Raw genomic sequence first — 14,886 nt, forward strand, 5'->3', positions numbered from 1 at the left:
AGTTCACGTCCGAAGGGCCAAGGTCACCTTCAGAGGCCGAGCGCCCCGGGCTGCGGTTCAGGGGGCGCACGCCCGGCCCCCGCCAGCTGGGTGGCAGGACCGCTCCGGAGAGCGGAGAGGGTGGGGTGGGGGCCCTCCCCCACCGCCTCCCCCGGCCCCCCGGCCCCGGCGCCCAGGCTTTCTTCCCGCGGCTGGGGAGGGTATTATTCTAATTTTGCAAAGTGCACAGCAGCTGACTAAGTCGCCGAGGTTCTGGGCTGGAGTTCTTTTGCATGTGAATGGGGGTTGGTAAATCCTGGGCTCGGGCTGGTGGGGGGCCGGGGGGGCCAGTCCCCAGCTCGGGGTTAATGAAGTGGGAAAGGAGTCTCCGCTAGCCTCCAGCAAACAAAACCCCCCAAGCGACAAACCCGGTCCAAATCCTACATGGATTGACTTAAACCCAGGGGATAAGTGCTTTAAATTAATCTCATTGAATAAGAATGAGACCAAACAAAACTCTTTAAAATCATATTAAAAATCTATCAAAGGACAACTTGCACGGAGGTGCTTCCCACTCCGCCGCGTGGAGGAGGGGCGCGCGGCACCTCACATTTGCACAGCGGCGGGCGAGGCGGAGACACGTTCCCAACTATGTAATTGTCCTTGTACGGCAGAGGCGGTTTCATAGCTGACATTAATGAAGAACAAGGCTTCCCGACAAGTTTATAATTACACTATTTTAAGTTGTCCTGCACTTCCCAGCTGTAATAATAACTTTACAACCTTTGCAAGAAGCTGGCTTCCGACTTCCGTGCGCTCCGGGGACATTGGGTTCCCGGCTCTCCCCGCGGGCGGGCGCTGGGAGGGGGTTGCTGCTCACTGAAGCATCAGAAGGGGGTAGACCCCCCACACTGGCACAACGGGGGTCCCGCAGAGCTGCCTGGGGGAGGGCGACCAGGGTAGGACATGGGTCCAGTTCCCCCCTCGAGTCTGTCTCCTGGGAAGTCGGGAGGCACCAAGCTGCAGGGGCGGGCGGGGGGCAGCGTGAGCCACACCCTGCGCAGCAGCCCCCCACCTTCCGTAGCCCCCAGCAGTGGAGCTGATGGGTGCGGGGGTCCACAGACCAAGGCCCTTCTCCAACAGGGCAGCAGGCGGTGGGAAAGCCTGATGGGGCTGAAGTGCTGAACAGTGGGGCCGCCCTTGGTTGGGGTGCTTCTGCCTTAGAGGGTCTCTCCCCTGCAGGGGTTCAGAGGGGAAAATTAGAATTCCGTTTTTTTTTTTTTGAGTGGGGTTATTTTTGGTCACGGGGCAGTGCTCAGGGTTGACCCCTGCTGGCTTGGGGACCATATGGGGTGCTGGGGTTGGGCACGTGATCACTGTATTATGGCCGCCTGGGAGGTGCCCTTCCTGGGCTCAAATACCGAATGGCCCAGCACAGGCTCTGCACCAGCGGAGGGGACAGTGCGCTGGTGTCCCCGTGCTCAAGAAAACACTTGGGACTGCGCTGTTCATTGGGGGGCCAAGTTCTGTGACTTCTACCCCCGGACCGAGGTTCTGGACCCAGAATTGCATGGTGGACTTTGGCCAAACTTGGCTTGATGTGTCTGCAACATAGAACTTGCCAAGAGCCATCACGGAAGATTTGTGTTCGTGTTCTGAGTTTAAGTCAACCCCAGATCTGCAAACTCCTATTTATTAGCTGGGGTCAGCTGGTCTCCCCCTCCCCTTTTGGAGAGGGGCGCGCATGGCTGGTGGCAGAAGCTCCGCCGGCCGGCCGACAGCCCTGGAATGCAGAGGGGGTGTGCAGGGGTGTGACCCTGAGTGGCTTCTCTCTGGTCGCCTCTGATCACGCCATTAATCCTGTTTCTCACACAGCTGGATTTTGTCTCTGGGCTTGATCCCTCCTTTTCTATCAGAGCACGTGACGGCTCCACATGGACCAGACGGGACGTGGCAGGATCGCTTTATTGTCATCTTTCCGGTTACACGCGGCACCAATTGGCGCCAGGGTGCCCAAGTGCCAGCCACCCAGCAGAAGGCCCACCCGAGGCTCCCCCACCCGCTGCGGTGTGCTGTGATGTGCTCGGCAGATGTGGCCCCACCTGGGAACTCGGGCCTGGCCGCCTCGTCCAAACCTGACTTACTGGGAAACCCACAGGGCCGGGAGGGGGGTCTGCTCCCAGCCTCAGGAGAGCCTGGCAGGGGTGGTGGTGACCTCGGTGGTGACCCTCTACGAGGCCCAGGCTGTCTGTGGTGCAAGCTGGGGGTGCGGCTGTGTAAGTGAATGATGCAGCGGGAGGGACAGCGGTCAGCTCCGGGTCCCCACCAAAGCCTGGGGAGGAGGGGGGGCAGCAGATTCGTCCATGCGGGCGGCCTGGTTCCACCCCCAGCTCCGCATATGGTCCTCCGAGCACCGCGGGGAGCGCCCCCCCCCCCCCAGCAAAGAGCTGGGAGTAGCCCCCTAAAGCCCCAGCACCACTGGGCGGGGCCCAAACACAAAAACAAAAAAAAAAAAACGAAAAAAAAGAAAAAATGAAAAAGAATACTAAGTGATATTTTCTCTCTGCGTTTACAAACTACTGGTTCTACCCCACCCCCACCCCCACCCCACCTAACAAAGCTCTCGGCCGCCTGTGCTGCTCTAGCGGCCCAGGGTCCCCCTACAAGGCTCCCAGGCTGCCCCGGCGTGTCCTGGGGAGGGTCGCCGGGTGGGTGGAGGGGACGAATGCAGGCCCCAAGGGGAAGGACAGGGGGCCCGGCCTGGCTACCTCGCTATGCTGACCCCCTGCCCCGGCGTCCTCAGGTCCTGCCACAAGGCTCCTGGTGAGGATGTGGACCCCCAGGACCGGCCCCTCCCCGGACACAGAACTGGTGGGTTAGACCGCAGCCCTGTCAGGGCTGGGGCCGGCGCGCCTGGGCTCTGCCGCCCGGCTGGACTCTCCGGCCTTGGCTGCCGGCTGCAGGCCGCTGGCGTACTCCGAGCGCAGGAGCTCAGCGAGGCGCTGCTTCCTCGGCGTCTTCTTGGCAAGGCTGGACCTGCAGCGGAGATGTGGAGAGAAAAGACACTTGAGGCTCTCTCCCGCTTTGCGCAGCTGGTCCCGAGCCCACGGAACTGACGCCTCTGTGTTCACACGCGCACACGCCCCTCGATGGCGCTTGTTTTGATATTCTCTGCACTGCAAGATCAGATGCGGCGCTGACAGATTTTCATAACGGAGGCAAAATATCATGGCATTTTTAAAAGGGAGGCTTTGTTCTATGCTGTTTTCCTGGGAAAATAGCACGCGGGGCGCTCAGACGCGGACGGCAAATGAGGCGTGTGATCGCGCAGAGTGGAGGCTGGAAACGCCGACTTCACACTCAGAGTCCGCACAGCGGGGGCCAGGGGTGGCACCCAGGCTGAGCAGCGGTGACCCCCAGACGTGGGCCCAGGGTGCCGCCCAGCAGGTTGGGTCCCCTTCCAGGCGGAGAGACACAGACTCACCTTGTGACAGCAATCAGAGTTGATGGGACAGTTGGACACCAAGTAACCTTTCTCAGCCACTCCTAACCCAGACTGCCAGAACTGCTGTCTCAGCCCAGGCCACCACGGCAAGACTTCCCGCCCCCTGATGGCAATGTCTGGGGGTCCTGGGAGAGGCAGAGGGCACCTGAGCGATAAAATTGCTTTCCAGCGGGGGTCTGGGGGTGGGGACTCATGGCAGCCCAGGGGTGGGTGCAGGCCACGGTGCCCCAGTCCCTGCGTTTCACAATGGGTCTGTACAGGGACACATCAGAGAAGCCTGAAGGTGACCTGTGGGGACAAAAGGTGGGAGGCAGAGGGACAACTGGGCCCAGCGGAGTGGGGGATGAAACAGGGTCAGCCCAGGCAACGGGTCTGCGGCTCCCAGGCCGGGAGTACGTGAGCATGTGAACACATGTGGGGTCTCGCGGCGTCTCTGCTTCTGAGGGTGACTCAGGCCTGACTCCTGGCTGCAGCTCACTGACAAGGCCAACGGGGCGGGTGCGGGCGGTGTCTGCAGGGCCCTCCTCGGAACCAAGACGCAGGCGTGTGTGCGCAGACGCCAAATCCAGGCTCTCTCCTCACCCCTGTGTGATCCGTCCGGAGCGGGGCGGGATCAGAGGATCCGGGGGTCCATGGGGGGTTCTGGGGTCTTCAGTGGCACATGGGCAGAACCTGCCTGGCCCCGCGGCATGTGCCTCAGTTTCCACATGGGAAGAAGTGACAGAACCAAGCCGACTCGGGCCGGGGCTATGCTGGCACTTGTGTGTGTGCAGGGCAGCTGTAAGCAGGGTGCCCGCGGGAGCCTGGGCTCTGCTCCCAGCTGTGCCAGCCCCAACCAACGCCGCTCGGGTGCAGCTGACGGGGTGGGGGAGGGGTGTGGCCCCGACCAGGCTGGCCCGCGGGAGGACCCGGGCAGCCTCTGCTCACTGCCATGATCACCATGAAGGCGGGTGGACGCCTGCAACGGGGATGGGGTGCAATGTGACACCCCAACCCCACAATGGAAGATCTCAATTGCAACGTCCTCCCCGGCCCAGTTGCTCCCACAAAAGTGAGATGCGGAAGCCAGTGGTTGCTCACTGGACAGCTGCATGGTGGCCCTGTCACTTCCTGGACAAGTAGGTGGACGCCGTCTCCTGCCCAGGACAGGAATGAGGCGCGGGTCCCCGAGAGCCTGGGGCGTTCTTGCCCGAACATTTCCCGGACACCCAAGACTCCAGATGGGTCCACCCTGGGTGCGGGTGGGTGCACATAGCCCAGAGGGGCACAGAGAGAAGCCCCCCAGTCGCTGTGAGCCGGGGCCCTACAGGTGAGGGGGGATGCAAGGCGGCCGACCTCCTTGCCCTTCCTGTCCTCCAGGCTGGACCCTCCAAAGTGACCCCGTTTCCAAGTAGCAGCCCAGCCTCGGGCTGCAGGCCAGTCCATCCCTGCACACGCCTGGCTCCTGCTGGGAAACATCTTCCCTGAACGCTCAGAAAATACCCTGGTGTCCTTCCTTCTGCCGACAGACCACTGCTTTAAATCCACGCAGATTCCATTTTGGTTTCAGAAGCATGCAGAGAATTTAACCATTTCTTCCCAAGACTTCTCTCAATCCTTGAGAAATCTCACCCCGCTCCGGCCACATGCCTTCCCCCCCCCCCGCCCCAGGACTTAAGCAGCGTCTCTAGAACATCCCTTCAAGTGTGTACTTCCTGCAGCTGAACAGATGAAGGTGGTGGCCCCCGCATTCACAGCACTCCCCAAATGCACTGAGGTAAACTCTGTTGGACAGGCGTCACCCATCAATCTTAATTTTCTGGGCCACCCCGAGGAACTGTCACTCCACGGGGTTCAGGGGACCATATGGGGTGCAAGGGCAGGTGCTTTAGCCCTTTATGGCCTTTGTAAGCCCTGGGCTCCCTGCGGAACCCCGCGGTGAAGGGGGTCATTCCACCCCCAGGCAAGGACTCTGGACACAGCCCTGCAACCTCAGCTACAAGGGTGCCTGTCCCCGAGGGCGCGGTTGGGCAATGTCCCGGGCGGCTGCGGAACCCAGAGTGTGGAGAGGGCGAGTGGGCCCTGCAGATGCCCAGCAGACAGCACCTCTAGGTGACCCACGGAGAGTGGGAGGTCAGCCCACCGCCAGGCCAGCTGGCCACACCACACAGTCGACTCCCTGGGAGTGGCCACAACACGGGCAGGGCAGAGGGCACGAGTGGAGCATCCTGTGCCGGGGGTGGGGGGGGAGACAACTGAGGGCCAAGTGGCCAGCCAGGGTGGGGTCACCGCTGGAGGCGTCCAGAGACACGGCCTGCGAGGCCAGCCGGACTGGGAGGGAAGGACAGCAGAGGGCCAGGACAGGACTGGAGGGAGAAGCTGCAGGGTGCGGGTCCGGCGCCCGCAGCAGCTGTGGGCCTCTCCCGCCTTCACAGCTCAGCCGGCTGGTGTCAAGAGCCTGGGGACTCTCCTGCTGCAGCCAGGGACCTGGCCATGCCGCAGGAGGTGGCAGGCATTGACTGCACAAGTCAGGGAGGCCGAGGCCACGTGGGAGGCGTGGGCACAGCTGCAGGAATGCTGGGGACCACAGTGGGGTGCAGGGCCAGGCCAGGGCGCTGGAGGCCGCAGTGCCCAGCCATGTGCCCCAGTGTCCGTCTCAGCACAGACGGACGAGGTCCCTCCTGGGCAGCCTGGCAGGGCAGGCACACGCTCAGCATGGCCATGACTCGACCCAGCCCCTGGCTGCCCTCGGGGGCCGCGGGAACAGGAGACCCCGTCCCCATGCACAGGTGCGCCCACTCCAGGGCTTGGCTGCGACAGACACTCCAGCACCAGGGGCCAGGGGCTAGCAGGAACCACGGACCCTCACGCACACACCCCACGTCACTCACACGCGGGTGCTGCCTGGGGGGGGGGTGGTCCTGCCCGAACGGGAGTCCAGCCCCAAAAACACGGGGAAAGGGGCGGGGTGGCGGGGAGCCCCGTCCGCTGGGTTCTGTCCGGCTGCGTCCCACGGAACGGCAACTGGCTCGGCAAACTCCAGAGCAGCTTTGCGGTGGCACAATTCCAGCCTTGCCACAGCTAATTAAGTGATATTAGGGCGGCTGTAAATGCCACATAGAAATTGGCAGGTGCTCGTCACGATGAGGATCCTGCTGGCGGAGGCAGCCGCGGGCGCTCAGCTCGGAGGCAGCGGGGGCTGCTTCCAGGGCGAGGCCGGGCTGACGGCGACACCCTGTGTGTCGGGGACACGCCGAGTTCGCCCGCCCCGCACGTGCTTGCCGGCCTGAGTCTCGGCTCGGGGCCGGGATTCTGCCTGTCATAGCAACAGGAAACGTCGGCGAAGGGACATGCCAGACAGAACGCGGTGTCCAGCCAGGGAGGGGGGAGGTGGCGGAAAACGGCCCGGCACAGCTGCTTGGCGGGCGCGCTCACTCACCTGTGACAGCCCCAGGACCCCCCAGGCTTCCCCAAGGCCCACAGGGAGAGACCCCTGAGTCTCTCAAGTGTGGTCAGGACACGCAAACAAACCAAGAGGGTCGGTTTCCCAGGCAGGCAGGATGGGGCGTGTGTGTGCTGGGGGGTCAGTCCCCCGGGTGGACACAGGGCGGGGCGAGGGGCCGTACGGGCAGAGCATGAGAGGCCACCGGCAGTCACTCAGTGTGCCTCAGCACAGCCCACGAGCAGGACCAGGGCCGCAGATGCCGGGCTGCCCGCCAGGACGCTAGGCTTCCGGGCACGTGACACCAGCAGAAAGACAGATGCAGAGAGGACAGAGCCTCCGACGGGCAGCGTCCACTCGCTCTCGGCTCGCGCTCTCGGGCCGGGCTGAGGGACGCCCAGGCAGGCCCCGCCGCTGACAGATCGAGGCTGGACTTCGTGTGCAGGGACGCTGCTGCTCCTCCCCACGGCTGGGCCTCACTGCCACCTGCTCACAGGTGACCCCAGGAAGTCTTGGGGTCGAGCCGGCCCAGCACACACAGCCCGTGGTCTGGAGGCACAAGGGACTGGGGTGGGGACCCGGAGCAGAACAGCCGCCACGCGCAGCCAGGGACTCAGCATGGACTGCGGCCAGCCTGCCTCGGGGACAGGGCAGTGGGGAGAGGGAAAGGAGAGGAAAGGCCCCGGCAGGCCCCGGCGCAGGGCGGCACCGCATTGTCGCATTGTCGCGGTAATCCTGTGACATGCTGCTGTCACTCAGCCCGGCCCCCGCTGTGCCGGCCCCACATCAAAGGCCACCCGGGCCTGCCATGCCCCTGCCGCCTAATCAGCCCATTCTTCCCCGGGGAAGGCTGGCGAATCCCTGCGCAGGGGCACGGGCCGGTGCCATCTGCTGGCGTGAGTGCGGGTGCGAGGCTGCTGCCCGCCCTCCCTGGAGGCCTCCGCCGAGGACAAAGCCGGCCCAGTCCGCACCGCAGAGCCCTGGCTCTCCACAAAGGCAGGTCGGGGAACCCAGTCCCCGGGTCAGTCCCGACCCCCACGAGCGTCACCAGATCACGCCTGCCCCCACGGGTGCTCACGCACGTGGAAACAGAGTGCACACACAGACAATACCAGCAAGATGCCAGGGCAGGCCCTTCCCCACAGTCACACCCCAAACCCAGCCCCCGTCCAGCACTGCCCCCTGCTGGGGAACCGCTAGCAGGACAGCCCAGCAGGGCCGGGTGCACAGGGCGTGTCCACGGAGACACCAGCGGGCAGGTACTGGGACCCACCTCCCTGGGACTGTTCAGTCCTCGCTTGCACTCAGGGCCGTGGCAGGTGGGCCCTGAGGCCGCCAGGGCAGCAGGAGGGGCCCCCAGATCAGGTTCAAAGTTCACACCTGAAGAGTTGGGGGCAGGAGTCCCCCACCCCACTGCTCCAATGCCAGCCCCTAGCAAGGCAGGGTGGGGGGTCATGGCAGGGAAGCGCGGGCCTGGACTCGCAGTTCCAGGGCAGGGGCAGGAGGCCCCACAGCATGGAGCTGCCGGCGGCCTGGCTCCGGGGAGAGCCCCCAACTGCCCACCCTCAGGTGTGGGACTGGCCTCACCTCCTCAGGGTCGCCTTCCTCTTCTTCACGGCCGGAACGCCGAGGTTCTGGGGGGCGTCTCTGAGCCCGAAGCTCTTGGCCACGTGGCCGAGGTGGAGGGCGCGGATGTGGAAGATGTGCTTCAGGCTGCGCGGGTAGGTGGCGTAGGCCCGGATGAAGGACTGCAGCGCTGCGGGGGCAGAGGCGTGAGCCAAGCCCGGGCCTGGGTTCCCCTCCTGGCCCAGCGCGGCCCCAGCAAGGTGCCGACCGGGAGGGCCGCATGCTCGGCCGGGCCTGGCCTCCCTATGACTCCACCCCCCACCCACACCATCCTCAGTTCTAAGATCCAAAAGGTTCCTCAGGTTTGTCTCTAGTGGTCCGTCTGCCTGAGGCGGCCTTCTGGAGGACGCACTACAGGGCAGCACCGCAAGTGCTCATGGGGTTCAGACCCAGATTCACGGCCCAGCACCTGAGACAGCAGCAGCACCGAGCAGCTCCAAGAACGGGCGAGAAACACAGTGTCAGTGACTGTGTGTGTGTGTGTGTGTGTGTTGGGGAGGGGGCACACTAAGTGCGTCCGTGGGGCTGGAGCAACAGCACAGCCGGGCGGGTGTCTGCCTTGCACACGGCCAACCCGTTTTCGATTCCCAGCAGCTCATATCGTCCCCCGAGCGCCACCAGGGGTAATTTCTGAGTGCAAAGCCAGGAGGAACTCCTGTACATCGCCAGGTGTGACCCCCCCCCCAAAGGATAAAAGTGTGCACCTGTGACTGTGTGTAGGTGTGTTGCGAGGGACCAGGGCTTCTCAGTGAGCAGAGTGTGTGTGCGTGTGTGTGTGTGTGTGTGTGTGTGTGTGCGCGCATCTCTCCTCAGCGATGCCCATCCCACCTTCTCTCTGGGAACGCTCAGCTCTGTTTCAGGAGAGGGGATGTCCCAGTCCCCTAGAGGAGGAGGAAAGTCAGACGGGGACCCTGACTGGGAACAGGGTGCTGCCCCCTCCCTGCCAGACCTGTGGGGAGGGGGCCATGGCCCTGGCTGTGGTGCGGCTGGCCTGGCAAGTTTGCCCACAGATTACACCTAATATCCCAGCAGCACCTGGAGAGCAGCGTTTCTGAACAGTAATAAAAAGTGTCATTTTAGCAGATCAGCTCCCGGAAGGGCCCTGGGACTCCATCAAAGCTCTATTTGCTGAGCAAAGTGAACTCCTTTCCCAATCGATGAGCTGCAATAACTGGCACCTCCGCTCACCGCCGGGCCAAGCTGGGAGGGCCTGGCCACGCCCTGCAGAGCCCGGGGAACGGAACCGAGTGGGCCGCACACAGGCAGGCCTCACTCTCTGCTGACACGGACGCGCGTGTTCAGGCCGAGGGGCGAGACTACAGGCGGGGGCCTGGCCTTCATCCCATCCTTGCTCAGTTCCCAGCACTACCTCTGTGCAACCAAGACAGGCTGCAGCCAGGACGGCTGGGCGAGAGCAGGTCCCCCGGGAGGCACTGGGCTCTCCCGCACTGCTGGCCCCATCCCTTGGGCCCTGGGCACTCTCGCCCCTGTCCTGCCTCCCCTTCTCCAGGCAGCCCTGGGGCGAGGGAGGGGGCGGCTGTCCCGAGAGACTGGGGTCCCAGGGGGAGCCATGACCAGCTCCCAGGGAGACGCAGGTCACGGGCCGCAGTGCCCACTCGATGCGCCTGCACGGAGTTCCTCCCTGTCCCCCACTGAGGCTGGTCTCCGGGGGCCTGTGGCCACAGGCAGGCTGCGTGTCCAGGCTTCACACACACCAGGACATCCCAGAGCCCCCAGACCCGCAGCGGGGGGTTGCAGTTGTGAGCATATGGACGCTGTGCATGTCTCGCCCCGCTCCCATGTCCGGTCCATTCCCAGGGACACGCAAACAGGCACTCGCCCTGCACCCCGCCGCTCCCAGTCCAAGGCCCACGGCACACGCGGCCCCTCCCCTGGCCCTCAGCCCTACCCCCAGAGCACCCCAAATGACCCGCAGGCTCCTGCTCCCTGGGGAGGGGAAGCACGGACATCAGCCCCACCCTAGGACCGCTGGGGCAGAGATGCAGCCACATGAGGGGAAGGGGTTGACCAGCACTGCCGGGGCCTCCTGGACCCCCGAGAAGCAGCCCGAGACCCCCAGGGGATAGAGATACGAGGCCAAGGATGGGGGGGAGACATGACAGGGGACCCGCACCACCTGATTTGAATTCTGACTCTGGGACCACGCCTGCGCCATGCCCAGGCCTGACCTCCGTCTGCACTCCTGCCGGGGCCCAGGTACCTCACAGGGGCCGGGCCCTGCTGTACCATCGCGCCAGTTTGCAGCACTTGAATCTCAAGCTGAAGTTGCAAAGAAGCGAGGGTGAAGGGGCCAGTGCATAGGCAGAAAAGCCACAGGGAGAGGCGCTGGTCAGTGTCCAGCTCACTCTCACCGGCTGACCCGGGGCTCAGTGACTCCCATCCTGACTCGGTGGCAGTGAATGGCTGAGTGTCGAGTTCCCAAGGGCCCCCCTGGGTGCAGCTCAGAAAGGAGAGGGAACAGGGTTCCCTGTCCACAAAGGACAGGTCAACAGCGCCATCCTCGTGGATATCAGCACCCCGGGGTGCCGGCAGCAAGGAGCAGGTGCACAGAGCCATCTGCTTCTCCTGCTTCACCAGCCTGAGAGATGCTCGCCGCCGAGTCCCACGTGGGCAGGTGGGCCCGCGCCCTCCAGGGCCTGCTCGACTGACCCGAGACGGCCAACCCGGAAGGTGATAGTCTGGCTCAGTCCCACTGCCTGGCTGCCCAGGGGCGCCCTCTCCAGGACAGAGCAAGGTCTGAGGATCCCCTGATGGCGGGGACAGGGCCTCGGGTTCCAGCTGGCACTGCCCTTGCTGTGGGAGGTGCCCTCTGACCCCTGCTGCCCGCCCTCCTTCCCTGAAGCGCTTCCTGCTGGCCCACCTCCCTGGGCATGGCCCGGCCCAGGCCTGTGGTCAGTGTCGCCCTGGGAAGGCCTAGAGCGAGGAGCCAGTGGGCACTGGTGCTTGGGCTCCTGCTGGGCCACTGGACCAAAGGGCCGACCCTCCTGTGCCGTCCCCACGGAGGCAGCCAGGGCTGGGCCTGACCCGACACCTGCCCAGCCCTGGGCCCTGAACTGGTGCCCCTAAGAGCTTCCTCCTCTGCAGGTTTGCCCAGCCCTGCCCCACCCCTTCCCGGCCCCCGCCCCGTCTCTCCTCTCCGCTTTTCCAAGGTAGGGAGAGACACATCCCTAAGATCCCAGGGCTCGAGCCCGGGAATAAGCCAAGATAAAGCCTCATTGGTGCAAGACGCGGGGAGGACGAAATTAACAGCTAATTCTGCCTTCAAGCCTTCTGTGCCCTGTTCCAGCCCTGCAGGGTGGGCCTCGAGGCTCTGGCTGGGGCAGACGCTCCGGGGCGGGGCTGCCACCCTGGGCACCCACCCCAGCGGCTGCGCAGTCCACCCACCTTGCTTTGCCCAGGAGACCCTCTGCTCGTCGGCGTGCACGTAATCCTCGAACACCGTCTGCAGGACTGTGGCTCGTGCCTGGACTTCCTGGGGGCCCGGGGCACGGGGGTGCTGGCGGGGGGCGGAAGGATTAGAGGGGAGAGACAGAGTCAGGAATAATGAAGCAGTTTCTAATAGATTTAATAACAGTAAAACCACACAGGAGCCACCGAGGGGCCGACGAGGGTAATCCTCTCAATATTACAGGGAAGCGAAGGGGCGGCAAGACGCTAAAGTCGCGCAAAGATGCCGACAGCTTTGTGCGCGGCAGCTCGGCGTCTGTATTTACTCACCTCTGCCCGGCCTCCGCAGTCCTGCTCAAAATGAAAGACCATCGGGACACCGGAATTTTCCGAGCCCAATGCAGGTATTTAAGGTGCCCGATCGTAAGCCATTTCCGAGTGAGTCTGCTCAGGCCTCAGCCCTGCTCCGGCCCCCACCCCGCCCCAGGCCCCCTCAGTCCTCTAGGTCCCGGGAGGCCCTGGGGCAGGAGCCTGGCAGGACCCGGGGGTGGGGCACAGTGGCCCAGGAGCACCGCTGGGCGCTAGACTGGGCACTAGACGGTCCCTCGGCCCTGTTTCAATAGGCAGGAACGTGGCGGTGCCCACAGCCCCTGCACACGGTGTGACCTGGACACGCAGCACCAGCCCACCCCAGTGGCCCCGTGGGGGTGAGGTGGGGGGGGGGCATGGGAGAACAAAGAGCTTGGGAGCAGCAGCTCTTGTCTGGGGGCAGCTGCCACGCAGCCCCGTCCCGGGCTTAGTCACATCATTTCTGCCGTTAGGGAGTCCGGCCGATTTCCCTGGACCCCGCGCAAACGACCAGGGTGGAGGCAGGCGGGAGCCGTGTCCTGCGTGGACACTTCCGACTCGCAGACCAGGCTCCCTTCGTCCCCCCGTCATAACTGGCATGCCATGCAAACTTCCCCGCTGCCCTCCTTTCGCTAAGCCACCTCGGCAGGCGACTGTCACCGTCCTCGCCGGCGCGGTTTTTTTTTTTTAATATGAATGTGAAATTAGCGAGGGTGCCCTTTTCCCCTGGCGGACAGAATCCTCTGTTATTAAAAAGTAAAGCACTTTAATAATGAAAACTTTTTCCTCTTTTTCCTGTGTTTTAACTGTTTAAAATTAATGAGAAGGGCAGAATGGTTGTCAAAGCGATATTGAAAGCCGGGCAGCCAGGACCGAGTAAGCACAAGAATCCCCTCTGGAGTGTTAAGTAAACACAGCTCCAGCCCCTCGAATCCCTCTGTTGGTTATTGTATACATTCTGTAACAGCTCTCAGAATAGATCTGAGAGCCAGGGAGGCAGAGAGGTTTCAGAATTCCAATAAAGGCCTCAAATTAAAGACAGCCTGGTGCGAATTCCAGGAGAAAATTAAAGAGACCTCAAGCTTAAGTGACAGGTGACTTGCTTCTGTGTCACGGCTGTCAGGGGATTTAGTGATAATATGGCAATATATTACAAAGGGCTTTTCTTAGGCCCCCCTTTAGGTTTCAAATGAGGTATCTTTTCTTCCCAGCCAAGCCAAAAAAACCCTCCACATACACACACACCACGGGAGCGAGCGAGCGCGGGGTGTGGAGCGAGGCGAGGCTTGCCGGCGCCCGGCTCCCGACGAGGAAGCGAGGAGGTCGGGTCCAGCAGAACGGAGGGAAGGAACAACCTGGGCGCAGGAAACGCGATCAGGAGGGGCCTCCGCCGCGCCCCTCCCCCACCTCACTCAGAAACCGCCCCTCTGGAGAGCGAGGTGGTGGTCCTGTGTCTGGTGGGGGCCAGCCTCGACTTACAGCCCACCAACGCCACAGGCCGGCCTCAGTCCCCGCTAACGAGGTGGGCAGCCAGCAGGTCTCAGGTTGTAGGGGAGAGCCCCCGCCGGCTGGCGCCTCGGGGGCAGGGCCACGCGTGCTGAGGGAGCTGGCAGAGGCCGAGCAGGCCCCAGGCTGGCGCCACGGGACAGAGACTCAAGCAGCTCCGGGCCTCCACTCCCGGAGAGCAGCAGACGAACACCAGCCCGGGAGAGTCTGAACTCGGCGGGGCCGGGGAGGGCCGTGTCTAAGCCCGTGTCTCGACAGTCCCAACCTTCAAGGTGTTTTCCATCTAAACGAAGGATTCTGTTTTAATCACTCGACTGCCAAGCTGGTTTCGCCCTCGTGGTCCCTTGAACCTTGCGAGAGCTTCCCAGCCAAGTTGAAAGATCAAATTTATTCTCTTTGTAGGAGGTGAAGACTCAGAGACCCAGCCGCAGGCATGTATATTTCATGGCCCTAAATATGAAATATACATTTCACAGATGCCTCCCGGTCCTGCTCACGCTCTGTGCTGCCAGCAGGACCCCTGGACCGTGCAGGGCGGCTGAGCGGGAGAGGGCTCCCCGCGAGCAGGAAGGGGCCCGGGACAGGCCACACTCGCAGGAGCCCGGCCACGTCCAAACTAGCAGCAACATCAAGTCAGTTTCTCTCGGACCTTGGAGTTGAAAGTTAAATGCGGTCCAAAATGTCTTTTAAAATTTTTACGTATTTATTTATGGCTTTTTGGGTCCTGCCCGGCAGTGCTCAGGGGCTTACTCCGGGCTCAGCCCCGGCTCCCCAGTTCTTTTTAATTTGAAATCAACATGAAACTCTGGTTTTCTTTTTTTTTCTTTTTAGGTCATACTCAGAGATGCTCAGGTGTACTCCTGGCTCTGCACTCAGGGACTTACTCCTGCTGGTGCTCGGGAGACTATATGGGATGCCGGGGAAGAAACCTGCTTGGCCGAGGGCAAGGCAGACGCCCTCCCTGCTGTGCTACTGCTCCAGCCCCAGTGACACTTTGAACCCAGTAACATCAATTTATCGCTCGAAGTTAACCAACTGAGCGTTCGTAAAAGCCCTACTTGCTCATTCGCGTTTTCCTCTGTTAAAGCACAGG

At 62.9% G+C, this 14,886-nt stretch overlaps 1 protein-coding gene across 1 annotated transcript in view; it reads right to left on the bottom strand.

Moving 5' to 3' along the window:
• Positions 1-2,840: 2,840 nt before the first annotated feature.
• Positions 2,841-14,886, bottom strand: part of DDX31 (DEAD-box helicase 31) — a 40,871-nt gene continuing 28,825 nt past the window's right edge. Inside the window, exons 18-20 of the mRNA XM_056132743.1 lie at positions 11,937-12,048; positions 8,493-8,661; positions 2,841-3,015 (exon numbers count right to left, since the gene is read on the bottom strand). Coding sequence (XP_055988718.1) covers positions 2,856-3,015; positions 8,493-8,661; positions 11,937-12,048 — 441 coding nt within the window. The 3' untranslated portion in view covers positions 2,841-2,855. The remainder of the gene's footprint in view (positions 3,016-8,492; positions 8,662-11,936; positions 12,049-14,886) is intronic.

This window comes from Sorex fumeus, unplaced genomic scaffold, assembly GCF_029834395.1.
Source record: "Sorex fumeus unplaced genomic scaffold, SorFum_2.1 ptg000095l, whole genome shotgun sequence".
NCBI lineage: Eukaryota > Metazoa > Chordata > Mammalia > Eulipotyphla > Soricidae > Sorex > Sorex fumeus.